The sequence below is a fragment of the Equus asinus genome, chromosome 13 (assembly GCF_041296235.1).
Source record: "Equus asinus isolate D_3611 breed Donkey chromosome 13, EquAss-T2T_v2, whole genome shotgun sequence".
Taxonomy (NCBI): domain Eukaryota; kingdom Metazoa; phylum Chordata; class Mammalia; order Perissodactyla; family Equidae; genus Equus; species Equus asinus.
Genome location: NC_091802.1, coordinates 9,354,076 through 9,369,299, shown reverse-complemented (window position 1 = coordinate 9,369,299; position 15,224 = coordinate 9,354,076). Strand labels below are relative to the sequence as shown.

At 38.1% G+C, this 15,224-nt stretch overlaps 1 protein-coding gene across 4 annotated transcripts in view; it reads right to left on the bottom strand.

The window, feature by feature from the left end:
• The window catches only part of MYH8 (myosin heavy chain 8), a 29,289-nt gene extending 18,089 nt beyond the window's left edge, over positions 1-11,200 (bottom strand). The window contains exons 1-15 of one of the 4 annotated variants that reach the window (XM_070482011.1): positions 11,040-11,200; positions 10,786-10,829; positions 9,056-9,291; positions 8,073-8,216; positions 7,827-7,983; positions 5,386-5,413; positions 5,178-5,286; positions 4,999-5,091; positions 4,804-4,867; positions 4,057-4,155; positions 3,862-3,965; positions 3,547-3,685; positions 2,233-2,351; positions 1,967-2,116; positions 387-557 (exon numbers count right to left, since the gene is read on the bottom strand). In XM_070482011.1, coding sequence (XP_070338112.1) covers positions 387-557; positions 1,967-2,116; positions 2,233-2,351; positions 3,547-3,685; positions 3,862-3,965; positions 4,057-4,155; positions 4,804-4,867; positions 4,999-5,091; positions 5,178-5,286; positions 5,386-5,413; positions 7,827-7,983; positions 8,073-8,216; positions 9,056-9,265 — 1,587 coding nt within the window. In that variant the 5' untranslated portion in view covers positions 9,266-9,291; positions 10,786-10,829; positions 11,040-11,200. Of the gene's footprint in view, positions 1-386; positions 558-1,966; positions 2,117-2,232; positions 2,352-3,546; positions 3,686-3,861; positions 3,966-4,056; positions 4,156-4,803; positions 4,868-4,998; positions 5,092-5,177; positions 5,287-5,385; positions 5,414-7,826; positions 7,984-8,072; positions 8,217-9,055; positions 9,296-10,785; positions 10,920-11,039 lie in introns of all 4 variants that reach the window. The other 3 variants (XM_070482014.1, XM_070482013.1, XM_070482012.1) reach the window with 3 other exon arrangements.
• Positions 11,201-15,224: the final 4,024 nt, after the last annotated feature.

Sequence of the window (15,224 nt, the reverse complement as noted above, 5' to 3'; positions counted from 1 at the left end):
CCAGTTGTGTTACAAGTGCATTCATTTTTATTTAGAAAAAAGACTTTATTTCTGATGCTGACACTTTGATCATAATGGAGATGGATTTAGAACTCATGAGATAGTTCTTCTAGTGAAGGGGACCATCTCAATAGAATTTTCAGTGCTGCTTTAAAATTAGATTCGAGTCAGTGTTAGAACAAAACGGGTTAGAACAAAATGAAACTAAACATTCTCTCATCCTTCTTATGTAAAAGTTGAAAGGAGAAGGTTAATTCTAAACAGTAATTTTTTAATTTTTTCTGATATCAATCTATGAAAGATTACAGTAATACTTTCTGGAGTTGCTTAAGACACTCGGAAGAGTTATCCTTATGATTCATCCTTTCTTTAGAAGTCAGACAGACCTTCTCGATGAGCTCAATGCAGGCAGCCAGGTCCATGCCGAAGTCGATGAACGTCCACTCGATGCCCTCCTTCTTGTACTCCTCCTGCTCCAGCACGAACATGTGGTGGTTGAAAAACTGTTGCAGTTTCTCGTTGGTGAAGTTGATGCACAGCTGCTCCAGGCTGTTGAACTGCACAAAACAAAATTTCCAACATTAAATGGATTTTTTTGTTCAGTAAGGAAGATTGGCTCTGAGCTAACATCTGTTCCAATCTTCCTCTTTTTGCTTGAGGAAGATTGTCACTGAGCTAACATCTGTACCAGTCTTCCTCTATTTTGTATGTGGGACGCTGCCACAGCATGGCTTGTAGGTCTGCACCCAGGATTTGAACCGGTGAACCCGAGGCTGCCAAAACGGAGCGTGTAAACCTAACCACTATGCCACTGGGGTGGCCCCTTAAATGGATTTTTATTGAAGTAAATTCATTACTGAAAAAATATTTTGTTGAAAAAATGTGGAATATAGTAATAAAATAAATTTTAATTTAGTTGTTCTTTCAAAAATCCCAGGGGAAAAAATGATTATTTTTGACATGACCCTTTTTCATGAATTCCGGGCATTATTTAAGGGCACAGGTGTCAATCACACAGCAAGAGTTCTGGTAGAATCCACCTCCTACCACCTCTAAGATTGCATGGGCATTAATATACATTAAAAGTACAATCTTGATCTTCTGAGTTATGGTTCAGCTTTAAGGGTGAAAGTAATTTATGGGAAAGCCTCACTTCTTTTATTACCCCCACTCCCTAATTCAAGATGAAAGTTCACATTTTCACTTTTGGCTGTCACGTTATTAAGGAAAGCTTATCTTAAGACCTTTAATTGATGTTAAGTAAAGCTTATCTTCAGGATAAGTTAAGGAAATATTACATTATTAAGGAAATGTCACGTTATTAAGGAAAGCTTATCTTAACACCTTTAATTGATGTACAACGTGAGGTCTGTGAAAATAGAGACCTGATGTGGTCTAGCAGTTGAAGATCTGAAAGAATCTTTGTAATAATTTCTGTCCTCATTTCATAGATGATGAAGTTGATGCCCTGGCAGGGAAATGGTGTGTGTCAGGTGAACCAGGAAAAGAGGAAAGACTATGAACTGTGTCTATGCTTCTACCTTTAGGCCCTTTCTCCTACATGGGGTGTGTGGACCAAAAGCTGCAGATCTGGGTTCCTGTCCTGGCTTTGTCTTCTATGGTGGTAGGATCTTTAGCAAGTGTTTTGATTTTCCTGCACCTCAATTTCTCCACATGTAATTAGCAGTAATAGTAATTACTCCTTCATGGGTTGTTTTGAAGATTAAATGAGGTAATATTTTGAAGTACTTAGTATAGTGCCAGAAATACACTGACTTCTTGATAAATGTTACCTATTATTATATTCTGTTATATCATAGATATTTTGGAGGTAACTCTTGTTCTAGGTGCAGTGTTGGAGAAAGCAATGTGGACACTACAAATGTAAATGAATTATGATTATGTCTAGTATATCAAAGCCCAGATTGCCTTCCTCCCACTTTTTATGAATATGAAGATAACTCACATCAAAGATCTCAAAGCCAGCGATGTCCAAGACCCCGATGAAGTACTGCCTGGGCTGCTTGGTGTCCAGCTGCTGGTTGATGCGGGCGACCATCCAGAGGAACATCTTCTCGTAGACGGCTTTGGCCAGAGCACCGACTGCGTTGTACACCTTCATAGACAGAGTGATGTTTGTTGGTGTTAGTAAAGGCATTATTAATGGAATAATGTTTGTTGGCACTGTTAAAGGCCTGGGAGGTGTGTGATTCATTGAGGTCGTGCACTTACCTGCTGCACAGTCTGGCCTTTGGTGACATACTCATTGCCGACCTTGACCCTGGGGTAGCAGAGGGCTTTGAGCAGGTCAGCAGAGTTCAGACTCTGGAGATAGGCTGCCTTGTCAGCAACTGCAGAGACACAATTCAAGAAATGTTTAATGGCGGATGTCCTCCTTAACCTAATCTTTCCATTTTCCTCCAATCCATTTTCTTTATTATTTAAATTAAAATCTTTAAATAATTCTATAGACGATCAGGTGAGGCTTTCTCTACATTAGAGCATATACTTGCTGATAAATGGTTAATCTGTTACACTGGCTTTTGGTGATTTATTACAATCAGCTTTTGGGAAATTCATCAACAATAAACATATGTTCAGCGTTTATGGAAACACTTTATGTAAGGCAAAAGCCATAGTCCCTGTTCTTAAGACCCATTAGTTGTAGTTGGAAGGATAGGATAAATACATCTTAATGTTCACTCTTAGGGTCAGGGAAAAGTCAGAGTGTTTGGATTCTTATCTCAGTTTTGTTCCTCCCAATTTCACCTCATTGGATCAGTTTCTTTATCCGAAAATGTGGGGATTAAATTTCACTGCATGATCCCTACAGAGTCCCTTTCTAGAATTCTGTCAGTGACTGTAATGTAAATGTCACATGTCAGGTACAAAAGTAACTGCTAAAAAGTTTAGAGGTGGGAGAGAGAACTTCAAGCTGAGGAGGCCAGGAGCAGAACTTCAAGGAACAGATAATTTAGCTTCCGTGGTAGGTCCTATACGTTCCTTGTTCTTTCCATACATACAGTATGTGATTTTTGTTTCTTAGTTCCTTTTTAATCTTGCTTGCTAGACTATCTACACATTTATATATAGACAACACACACGTGCCTACAGATGTCTAGAGACATCCTTCACCCCCAGCACTGGGTTTGGGCGGATCCTGTGTTACCAGCCACGAAGTTTACCTAGCTAGTGCTGAAATAGACCAATATGCCAAGTTATCGTATCTGCCTACCTGCCATTGCCAAGGTGAAGCAGGAACACTGTTCCATCTCATTCTCTCTCTAATGCTCAGGCCCTAGGTTGTGCTCTTTTAGGTATCTCCTTGTTAGTGGCTATTAGGGTTCATTTTAACTTATTTGGGATGGATAGAAATGATGGAGATATGGAGATGCAAGGAAAGAAAAGGGGTGAGGAAAGCATGCAATGTGTGTACCTGTGTATTTGCCTTCAGAAGTCTAGCTACAAAAGAGATGAGAGTTTAGAATAGGTTTTTTTCCTTGTCATATTCTCTAATTCAAACCCAGATGGAGGTTCATTTGGTACCTTCGGTGCCATCTGGCTCAGCTTGCTCTTCACGCTGCTTTTGCTTGAATTTCATGTTCCCATAATGCATCACGGCCCCTGTGAGCTTATAGATGGATACTTTCTCTTCAGGAGTAAAGCCCAGGATGTCAATGGCACTCTGTCAGGGGAAGTGATAGGACAAAGTTAGGGCAGAAGGGACTAATTTATTTAGGAGAATTTACACTATATCCTAAAGTAACCACACCTACAGTGGATTATTACTGTCATTCCCCTACAAAATTGATTTTTAAAAAAGTGTGTGTGTGTGTGTGTGTGTGTGAGAGAGAGACTTACGTCAGTGGCCATCAGCTCTTCTTGGTCATCAATGCTGGGGACTGTGATCTCCCCTTGACTGATGAAGGCATAATCATATGGGTTGGTGGTGATCAGGAGCATTTCTGGGTACATAGAATTCAGGGTATATGTCTTACATTAGAAGATGTTAATAAAAATACTAATGTTCATCTGTGAATTTAAATTCTTTCTTACCAATCAGATCTGGCTTCTTATTGGAAGTGATCTGATAAAAAATATGGTAGCTTCTTTCCGCCTTTAGCTGGAAAGTAACTCTAGACTTTTCTAAAAGATCTGGAAGGAGAGGGAAATAGATATTAAACTGGAAAAAAAGAAATCAATGCTGCTGAGATTTTAGATGAACCTCAGTGTCTTTGCTAAAATTGGGGACATTACGTTTGACTCCATTGAGATTTCACCTTGATGATTGATCCTCTTGGTGCTACATGTAAAAATTCCAAATACACATGACAGTTGCCCGAGGTTCTCACCATTTAAGCATACTTACTCTAGTAAAAATAAACTTTTCATATGGGAGACTTGTGACCTCTGTATTGTAATTGATTCTTAATATCCCCTCCTTCCTCAGACTCTGTGGCGAGGAGCCACCTTGGAAACACCTACCAAAGCTCAGATCAAGAGCAAATCACAGAGAGGTATTGTAAACCTATAGGTAACTCATAAGAACCCATACATAGCGCTAGTGTTTGTCCTGGAAAAAAATGTCACAATTGCTTCTGAGGCAGGAATTCCAGAATGTGCTACAGAACCATCAATCTGAGATTGAGGTAAATGGAGCACACAGTGGGTTATGGATAAGTCTGGCATTAGCTCACGGGCAACACTGGCAGCAGACTCAACACTCACCAGGTGTTGCAGAATCTCCCTGCAAATGAAATCACTTGTCTCTCTGTTTTGGTTTTTAATGGTCCTACTACTCACATGTTTCAATATCTGCAGAAGCCAGCTTCCCTGTCGTACCAAAGTGGATTCTAATGAATTTACCCTTGAAGAAAGGAAACATTTAGTATTAGAAGATTGAAGCACACAGAGAGATGCAATCGAAATGATAATTCGGACATGGCTTCTCTGGCACTTGAGGGCAGGGAAGACCCCTCTTGTGACCGAGAGACTTACAAAGCGAGAGGAGTTGTCATTCCTCACGGTCTTGGCGTTGCCAAAGGCCTCCAGTAGGGGGTTGGCACTGATGATCTGATCTTCCAGAGTCCCCTGCAAAGGCGAGAGCAGTCCTCACATTTGGGCTCGGGAGCTTCTTCCCTGAGAGCCCAGAGTCAGGCCATGGCCGTCAGACCCACCTGCATTTTGCCAGGTTCCTCCTTCTTCTTCTCCCCAGTAACTGCAATTGTTGCAAAGTACTGGATGACACGCTTGGTGTTCACAGTCTTCCCGGCACCAGATTCTCCACTGCCAAATAGAAACCACAGAAGAGATGAAGACTGCAGCTCACATTGTCAACTTCTAAGACAGTTACCACAAACCAGAGGAGAAGGAAAAATCACATACGTGATCAGGATGGACTGGTTCTCACGATCTGTGGAAGAGAAATCAAGACTGTCAGTCGAAAAAAAATACACATTCAATATGAAGATTCTTGAATCAGGTCAGTTCAAACATAGCTTGTTCTTATTTTTTTTGTGAGGAAGATTGGCCCTCAGCAAACACTTGTTGCCAGTCTCCCTCTTTTTGTTTGAGGAAGATTGTCACTGAGCTAACGTCTGTGTGCCAGTCTTCCTCTATTTTATGTGGAATGCCACTACAGCATGGCTTGATGAGCAGTGCTAGGTCCATGCCCGGGATCCAAACCTGTGAACCCTGGGCTACTGAAGTGGAGCGTGCGAACTTAACCACTATGCCGCTGGCCTGGCCCCAGCTTGTTCTTTTTAAGATTTTGAAGATGTCACCCATGATTTTGGTTTGGGGTTTAGCCCCAAATAGCACTTGCCTCTTGGAGTAAAATCTGTGAAAATGAGAGGCAAAGAATCATCTCTTTTTGTATTTTATTAATTTTTCAGACTTTGTTATGGGAAATTTCAAACACATACAAAAGTAGAGACAATAATATAAATAGCCCCCATGTACCCATCACATAGCTTCAACAGTTATCATTTGGCCAATTTAATATAATCTATATCCCCATCCTGGTCTCACTGGATTAGTTTAAGGAAAATCCTGGGCATCTTATAATTCGTCTGTAAATACTTCAGTAAGAATCATGGAATTTTGAAGTTTTATTTAACAGATAAAGAAACTGAGACCCAGAAAGGAGTAAATGACTTTTCAAATAATTACATAGCTTGTTAAGATCAAAGATATTCAGGTATTTTGACTTCCAGTTTATATAGTTTTCTGCTACCCGGCCTCCCCCCAGTGCTTGATATCATTAAATTGGCCGCTGATAATATTAAATAAGGAAAGGGTCTGGAATTAGAAATGTTTGTGTTCATTTACTTTTATTTTCCTTTTATATACATTTCTAAAACATTTCTAAAACCAAAATTGTTACTAGTTATGTGAGCGATATGTTGGATTTATACCAATTTTCTGATTTGTGAAATCTCTCATTATTATAGTGATAGATTATAGAATTTAGAGAGTTCTCGAGTCTAAAAATCTATTCAGAGATACAAATATGGATGTTATTCAGCTGTAGGTTTAGACTTCAGAGAACTTTAAAGTTCTATTCAGGGAAGTAGATACAGATTTTGGAACTTAGATTAGTTTTTTTTCCTATAGAAGAAAAATCATGAAAGATCATAGCGCGTCTAGTGAGAGCATAGATAAGAAAACAACGTTCTTGTCTCTTTTGGCAATGTTAAAATAACATTAACCAGGTTAAATGCCACCGTTTTGCATGTTTTTTTATAAAAATCATGTTTGGGAGCCCTAAGTAGCCTTGAATTTGGAGCAGCCCCGAAGCCTCGGGAATGGGGACCTTGGTGGGGGCGGTGGTGCACAAAGCACTGTAAATGTGGCTGCTGAGTATTAAATTCTCTGAAAAGAGCCAGCATCTGGGTAATTTCTGAAAGGCAGCTAGCTGCTGTTGACAACCAAAGAACAGTTTACTGGCATGAAATCCTGGTAGAACTGCTGGCCAATCTGTAATAGAAGATTCCTACTTTATTCCTCTCTCCTCTCTCTTCTTTAAAAACAATTTAAAAACAAGTGCAACAAAACCAACAAATAAAAAACAAGGAAGAATAAAACCCTCTCAGTTTCCAAAATCCCATGGAAAACAGGAAGCTCAGGAATTTAGAATATTTCCAAAGGCAGTACATTTGGTATGTGAAGATAAAAGATTTTAATGCTGTATTTGGGCCTATAATTCCTATCAAAGCTGTTTGTTTATGCCTTGATAAGGCAGATTTGCTATAATTTTTAAAAAATATCTTCAAAGAAAAGATCTTTATTTTCTTCTGTTCTAATAGGAAAATGCTTCAAAATCTTCGGGAGGAAAGTCAGAGCTCTTTCTTCACTCGGGTTCTACCGCAAAGACTGGCAATATTAGCTGTGTTATTTAAAGATAAAGATTCCACAAAGCTTTCCAGCTATGGCTGGTAACCATTTTTCTTCATTGCTGTGGATGTGGGTATTTACAGAACTCTATTCGAACCTTTTTTTTCTATCCGAATTAGAATGTAAAAAATATAGGAAAGCAACAAATACGTTTACAGAGGTCTGCTAATTGTTTCAACTAGGCTTCCAGTTGCTAGCTGGCTTAGCTTGAGCTGGTCAGTGAACTCAGCGAGCTTCACTTTACTCATCAATAAAATGGAGATGGTTAGTAGGACGAATATATAACATACTACCGCTCTGAAAGTTCTTCGAAAGTAGTGAAGCCCCATGTGACTGCAATGTATTATTGTAATCAAGGCCCAGGCAAAGTCTGTTTGTTTGTTAAAGATTCTACTTCCACATTTCTGTAAATAGATGCATCACTCACTCACCAGTCAGCATGAACTGATAGGCGTTGTCAGAGATGGAGAAGATGTGGGGCGGGGCCTCCTGGCGCTTTTTGCCTCGGTAGGCAGCCACCACCTCAGGGTTATACACCGGCAGCCACTTGTAGGGGTTGACAGTGACACAGAAGAGGCCTGAGTAGGTCTAAGAAAATCAGAATAGGCAACATGTGGATCTTGTTTTTACGCAGAGAGATAAATGGAATAAAGAGACCAATGTTGAAGGGCACTCACATAGATCATCCAGGCTGCATAGCGCTCTTTGAGGTTGTACAGCACTCCAGGCTCGTGTAGATGGGTCATCATGGCCATGTCCTCAATTTTGTCATATTTCGGAGGGTTCATAGGGAAGACTTGATCTTCCCTGACAGTAAGAGTCTGGCAAGTAAAGTAAGAGACCAGTTTGTATTAATGATTGGAGGTAGGGTTTGTGTTTGTCTATTTGTTTTGGTTATAAAACTACAATTACAGACTCTTTCTGTTATGTTATTCAATATCCTTTAAATAAAGGCATGAAAATATGTTTGTTTCAGAGTTTGATGCTAAGAAATCTGTTTCCTATGATGAACTAGGATACTACTTTTTTTTTTTAAAGGTTTTTTCCTCCCACATTCCCATCTCAGGTTTATTTATCAGTTTATATCCTTTTACTCTTATTTTAATAGTTTAAATTTTTTATTTTTCCTTGCCATTCCTTATAGAAAACTTCAGTTTGGAGGAACGTAATGGAGATATTAATACATTATTTAACTAAGTAAATAATAATTCTTCTGATAGGAGAAGCTTTTTTGTTTTAAAATTCCAAGAACAATTTATTCTGCTAAAAGCCAGTGTGATAAACTTGTCTGAGCTGATAAACTTACTTGATGGCTGAAAAGGCCAAGGTAAGGATGACATTTACAGTTAAGTAGAATCTTTTCAGAGAAGCTAGTTTTTCCTTCCCCCAAGTTTGGGGGTGCAGACTAGAAAGTGGGGAATTGAAGGCAAGCCGTGGAGGCTGATACTAGTGGGTTAAAGTCCTGTGGGTGGTTGGGAAGGAGAGATATGAAGCTACTGCTGAGGTTTCTTTTGGCTTCCACATCTGATGTCCATGAGCAGACCATAAGGGTGCTTATATTAGCGATAGGCTCGGAGAATCCCAGCAAGTAAGACTTCAACTCCAAGTGAGGAGACAAAGAAATAAAATGGGAGTATTTTCTCCTTATGTTTTTACTTACTGCTCCACCCTCTGTCTTTACAGTTATTCTCCCTCCTTCCTTGCTTTGTATGGTGCTCTTTACGTAGGATTCCTTGGGCTCCGTGACAAAGACCGATGTTTTAGCATCGAAGGGCTTGTTTTGGGCCTCAATCCGCTCCTTTTCCGATTTTCGAAGGTAGGGAGCGGCTTCGCCAAAAACAGCCATCTCAGCGTCCGAACTAGCACTCATGGCTGAGATTTATTTGGCAGAGGATTCTGCCTTGGGGAAAAATGGGGGAGAAGGAGAAATAGAAAGCAGAAGTTATACATGTGAGCTGGAATTTGACATGAAAGAAATGTTGAGTGTCCATTGCCTGGGCCGTAACTCTTCGTCCAAGCTGTCCTTTACCAGTGTTCTGACACAGGAACGCCAGCATGGGACTGGTGTGGAATGAGATTGTAGTTTGAGGCTTCATTTTAGGACTTTGAAAATTTCCTCCCCATATTGCATATATCTTGATCCTCAGGACTAGGGTACCTACAATTGAGTGAGAATCTTTGCCCGTTTTAATCTCTACACTGTAACAATATCAGTAGCTAAAACTGTTGATGGATTGTTTTGTAGCAACTGTCATTCTTTAATCCCCACTTTTCTTTCTGCGTAACGTTTGCATCTGCCATTTGCTAGAACAGTCATATAGTTAGGAAGGAAAGTTTGTCTTGTGCAAATGAAGGTGGATATTTTCAAAGCTATCAAAAACATCTTTGCCTTTTAGATGGCCAATTTTTTTAATCATAAGCCGAATAATTGTTTTTAACATTTAGTTTATGTTAATATTTGGTGTTATGTTTCTCCGTGGGTCATTAAAAGAACCTCATAATAAATTTTTAGTACTCTGGATTGTTTGTCGTTTGGTTTGTTACTGAGAGACTTAGCATTGCCTTAATTCCAGAATCTCTTTCAACACTCCCCTTTTGGTGTTAGAGATTTCAATGGTCAGTTAACAGATCTAAGCACAGAGAAGTAAGAGCTTCAGCATGAAGAAGGCCCTTCTTCCTACATAAATTCCACAGGCTTCTTTTCTTTCCATCCAGAAAAAGAAAAGAGACAAAAATTTAAGAGTTGATCACACGCATGTAAGCCATTGTCCTCTGATTGATAGATATACTCTGCAACATTGGCGTGATAAATTGGTTGACTCTTTCCTTTACTTTCAGGTAGTGGATTACTTGGGGAAGGACAAGGATCTCTTCTAAATTAGATGCGATTTTAGCAGTCTGTGGGTGTAATACTTGTGACTTTTAAAGCCGACAATAATAAATCTTTCTAACAAAAGTAGCAGTGAATCATCAAAAAGTAGCTAAAATATTATGGCTTTAACAAGATTTTTGTGTTTACATTTTTAGATAAGAATTTTTTGGGATTGTTTAAAAAATATCAGTCAAATGTCTATTCAGTGCTTGGCAGTAGAGGAATGCTGGCTTGAAATAGTCTGTTACCCCAGACGCTTCTAAGTGCAGCTGAGAACGCACGGTCACAGCTCATTCTGTCCTAAACGGTCCTTTAATCCTGAAACTCAAATGAGGGTGGTCTCTGAGAATAAGGCATTTTGAAAAAATGACTTCCCAGCATCTATAAGCAGTCATTTGGAAGCACCATCTACTCACATAACTGCAAAAACCGGGAAATGGTGTACAATTAAGAGTTGTTCCCAGCTTCATTAAACTAAATCCCCTTTGTCATCATAAATGAATAAAGCTGAGTCTTACCTCTGGTTTTCCAGATGAAAATGCAGGTTCAGAAGTGTCTAACACTGTAAAACAGCAAGTTTCTTATTAGTGAAGCTCTGAAATTCCAGTAAGATAGTTACAGAATTAAACTTTCTCTGGTCTAAAGCTTGGCTCTGTGAAAATAAAAGGCAAAGTTGGGAGGAAGAGTTTCATGCTCAGAGATGTGTTCAGAGATGGGGTGAGTTCTTTCTGCCCCCTGGGCTCCTTCAAGTCCCAAGGCCCCCATCACTTACCTCTGGGTTCTTGATGGAGATAAGACAGGAGGGACCATGGTGCTTATATAGGGACTAAAGTGCTGAGGCTGCAGCTATCTTCTCTTTGTTAAGGCAAGACATTTGGCAACATGAACCCTCAGCGTAATTTGTACTGACATTTGGCATGTTTGGATATAATTAGAAGTATTCATGTCATTTTGAGTATGTGAACCAATCTCCTATAAATAATTTGACAGGGACCAATCTGCCAGCAGAGAATGCTTTCTAGTATGCTGGGAAGGTAATCTTTGACAGTGCCTCCTGGGGCCTCACAGTAAGTTCCTACCAACTGTATTCAATTTGACAAACTCTTTCATGCATGCCTGTGGTAACCCAATGATCAGCGACACACTGCTCTCAGGGCCCTGACCACTTTTCCTTATTTTTTGCCACATAAACCCCCCACTGCATTCTCTTGGGTCACTGCCGGGGCCCACCCTGGGGGCCTGGGCTTGGGTAGCAGAGCCAAGGTGAGGGGAGAGTCTACACCGCGTCTCCACCATTTGGCCAGTACCCACCCACCCAACATTGAAAAAAACATTTTATTAGAAAACAATATGCATTTATGATAGGAAAAAATACAGATAAGCAAAGAGAAAAAAAGTCTATAATCCCAATATACAGAGATAAAATAAGATATAGACCTAAAAGTGGGATCATACTATATGCATATATAAATATAGTACGTATATGTCTTATACTTTCAAAACTGTAGGTAATTTTCGTATTGCTAGTGAATTCACATCCTTATTCTTTAAACAAATTACATTGCAATCATTCTTTTTAAACTAAAATCTTTCCTTTTTAAAAGATCAGTTATACAGCAAAATTTACTCATTTTAAGTGACAGTTGTATGAGATTTTTTTGCCTTTTTCTTGTTGTTGTTGAGGAAGATTGTCCCTGAGCTAACATCTGTTGCCAGTCTTCCTCTTTTTGGTTGAGGAAGATTGTCCCTGAGCTCACATCCATGCCAGTCTTCTTCTACTTTGTATATGAGACACGACCACAGTGTGGCTTGATGAGCGGTGTATATGTCTGTGCCCAGGTTCCAAACCTGCAAGCTTTGGGCCGCTGCAGCAGAGCGCTTGAACTTAACCACTATGCCACTGGGCCAGCCCTGATTTTTGTGCTATTTTAAAAATGTTTAAACTTTACAGTAAAATTCACTTCTTTTATTGTGTAGTTCTATGAGTTTTTGAATGTGCATTAATTCCTATAACCACTGCCACAGACGGGATGCAGAACAATTCTATTTATGTGAGTTTTGATAAATATGTACACTTGTGTAACCTCTACATTCTAGTTGCATGAAAAAATTAAAGCCTTATAGATTAGGCTAAAATTCCCCTTTGAAGAACACTCACAATGGAAGTGACCCCTTCTCTCTAGAGGTAATCACCAATACCCGTTTACTGTGTAATATTCCAGATCTTTTCTGTGCATTTACCAATTCATATTTAAAACATATAGATTAGTGAAACTGGCCTAAGAAAATCGGCCTATAGAAAATATATAATTAGATGTTTAAAATATATTATAAACAGTATCATAGTTTGTATATTTACCAACTTGGTTTTTTCATTCTACAGTCTTGGATCATATTCCATGTTAGTACATAAATTAAAATATGGAAAAATTTGAAACATATACATAAGTGGAGAAAATGGTATATTGAACTCATTGTACTCTTCATCTGGTATCAATAATTATCAGTTCATGGTCAATCTCATTTCATATATACTCCTACTCATTCCCTCCATCCCTGGATTATTTTGATGTTACTCATTTAAAAATATCTGTGTAGAATTCTCTATGTTCTAGATTGTAATCATTTCTTTCTTATACAAGTTGTAAAAGGTTTCTCCTGGTCTAATAATGACTTGGACTGTGCTATGGCATCTCAGTTTTATAGATGTTTTTAAATTTTTTGTAGTTAAAGTTATAAAAAAGTTTATGTTTATGCTTTTTTTGTGTGTATTGTAGAAGGCCTCCTCTATCTCAAGGACTCAGGGTCATAAATATGTTCTTCTACATTTTCAATGTAATTTGTAACTTAGCTGTATTTGTGTGTGTGTGCGCATGTGTGTTTGAATGTAATCTGTTTCTTGATTCCATATTTTGTACTATATTTCTGTGCCAATAGCATATATGTTTTGATACCTAGTAGGGCAAATTTTCCCTGGTTATTCATTTATCCTAACTGGCAAACCCTGGGCCACCAAAGCAAATGCATGAACTTAACCGCTCCACCATGGGGCCAGCCCCTGTGTCTTCTTTCTTTTGTAATTTATACATTATTATTATTTTTTTCCTTCTCTTATTGCATTGCCTAAAACATTTAGAACAATGCTAAATAGTAATACTAGGATACTTGTATACATATCCTATACAAGATAAGTGATCTTTATCTTGTTCCTGACTTTAATTGTATTACATCTAATGTTTCATCAAGTTTTATACTTTTTATCTAGTTTTCCAATAATTTTAATCATAAAAATGAATTAAAGTATTCCATTCCTAGGTATATGACCAAGAGAATTGAAAACACATGCTTATACAAAAAGTTGTACACAAATGTTCCTAGCAGCATTTTGCATAATAGCCAAAATGTGGAAACAAACCAAATGCCCATCAACAGACAAATGGATAAACAAAATGTGGTATATCCATAAAATGGAGTGTTATTCAGCTGTAAAAAGGAATGAAGTACTGATACATGCTACGACATGGATGAACCTTGAAAACCTACACTAAGTGAAAGAAGTCAGACATGAGGCACTCATATGTGATGATTCTGTTTATATAAAATGTCGAGAATAGGCAAACGGATAGAGACAGAAAGTAGGTCAGTAGTTGCCAAAGGGTGGTCTGGCGAGGGGGGATTGGAGAATGACTGCTAATGGGGTTCTTTTTGAGGTAATGAAAATGTTCTGGAATTAGATATTGGTTATAGCTGCATAACTTTGTGAATCCTCTAAAATCACTGAGTTGTACATTTAAATGATGAATTTTATGGTATGTGAATTATATCTAAAAAAAAGTTAGATGTTGTCAGTGTTTCTTCCTGCATCTATTGAGATTATTTTTTCTCCTCTAACTTGTTAGTGTAGTGAATTACGTGGTAGATTTTCTCACTTTTATCAATCTAGAATTCATGAAACGAAACCTATTGATATAATATTGTTTAATTCTCTGCTGCTGTAAGTTTACTAATTTTTTAATGTGGGATATCTGTATCTGAGTTCATATGGGACTGGGCCACAGTTTTCTTTTCTGGTTTTGATATCAGGATCATGCTAGTCTTGTAAAATGAGTAGCTTCCCATTTGTTTCTATTTTCTGCTATCGTGTGTTTAGAATGTGAATAATCTGTTCCATGAAGGTTTGGTAGAGTTCCTTTATAGAACTCTTTGGGCCAGTAGCCTCTTTGGAAGAGAAATCTTTTAGTCTTATTTAAGTTTTTTCATGACTGTTTAGTCTGTTCAGAGTTTCTACTTGTTTTTTGTGGCTCTTTTGGAAAATTTATCTTTTCCTAGATAATTGCCCATTTCATGTGAAGTTTTTTTTGACTTTTTTTGTGCATGTCTTTTTATAATTTAAAAACTCCTGTGCAGTCATCTTTTCCTTTTTATTTTTTACATATTGTAATTTTATTTGTTTTATTTTAAGTTGTATTTGTCAAAGTTTTGTCTTTTGTGTTGGTCTTTTTAATTTAGATTTACCAATTAACTGTTTTCCCCTATTTTATTATATTCTGTTTTTAGTCTTATTCATTCCTTTCTTTTATTTCTTTAGGTTTATTTTATTGGTCTGTATCTAGCATCTTGAATTGGAAGCTTACTTCATTTATTTTCATTCTTTCTTGTGATCTTACAAGTTTATTTATGGTTATAAATTTTCTTTGGGGTACTACTTTGGCTGAATCCCACAGGTTGATATGTAGTACTCTGATTGTCCTTCGATTATGATTATTTTAAAGTTTCTGTTTCCGTTCCAATCCCCAAATTATCTAAAGAATGTTTGTTTTTTAAATGTCTAGATATATAAATTTAGATATTGAGGGGAGTGTTCTCTTTTAGCTAATTCTTTTTTGTCCCGGGGGTGTGTGTGTGTGTGTTTGTGTGGCATTTTGTTTCCTGGTTGGCCCAATAGGAATGAGCGACG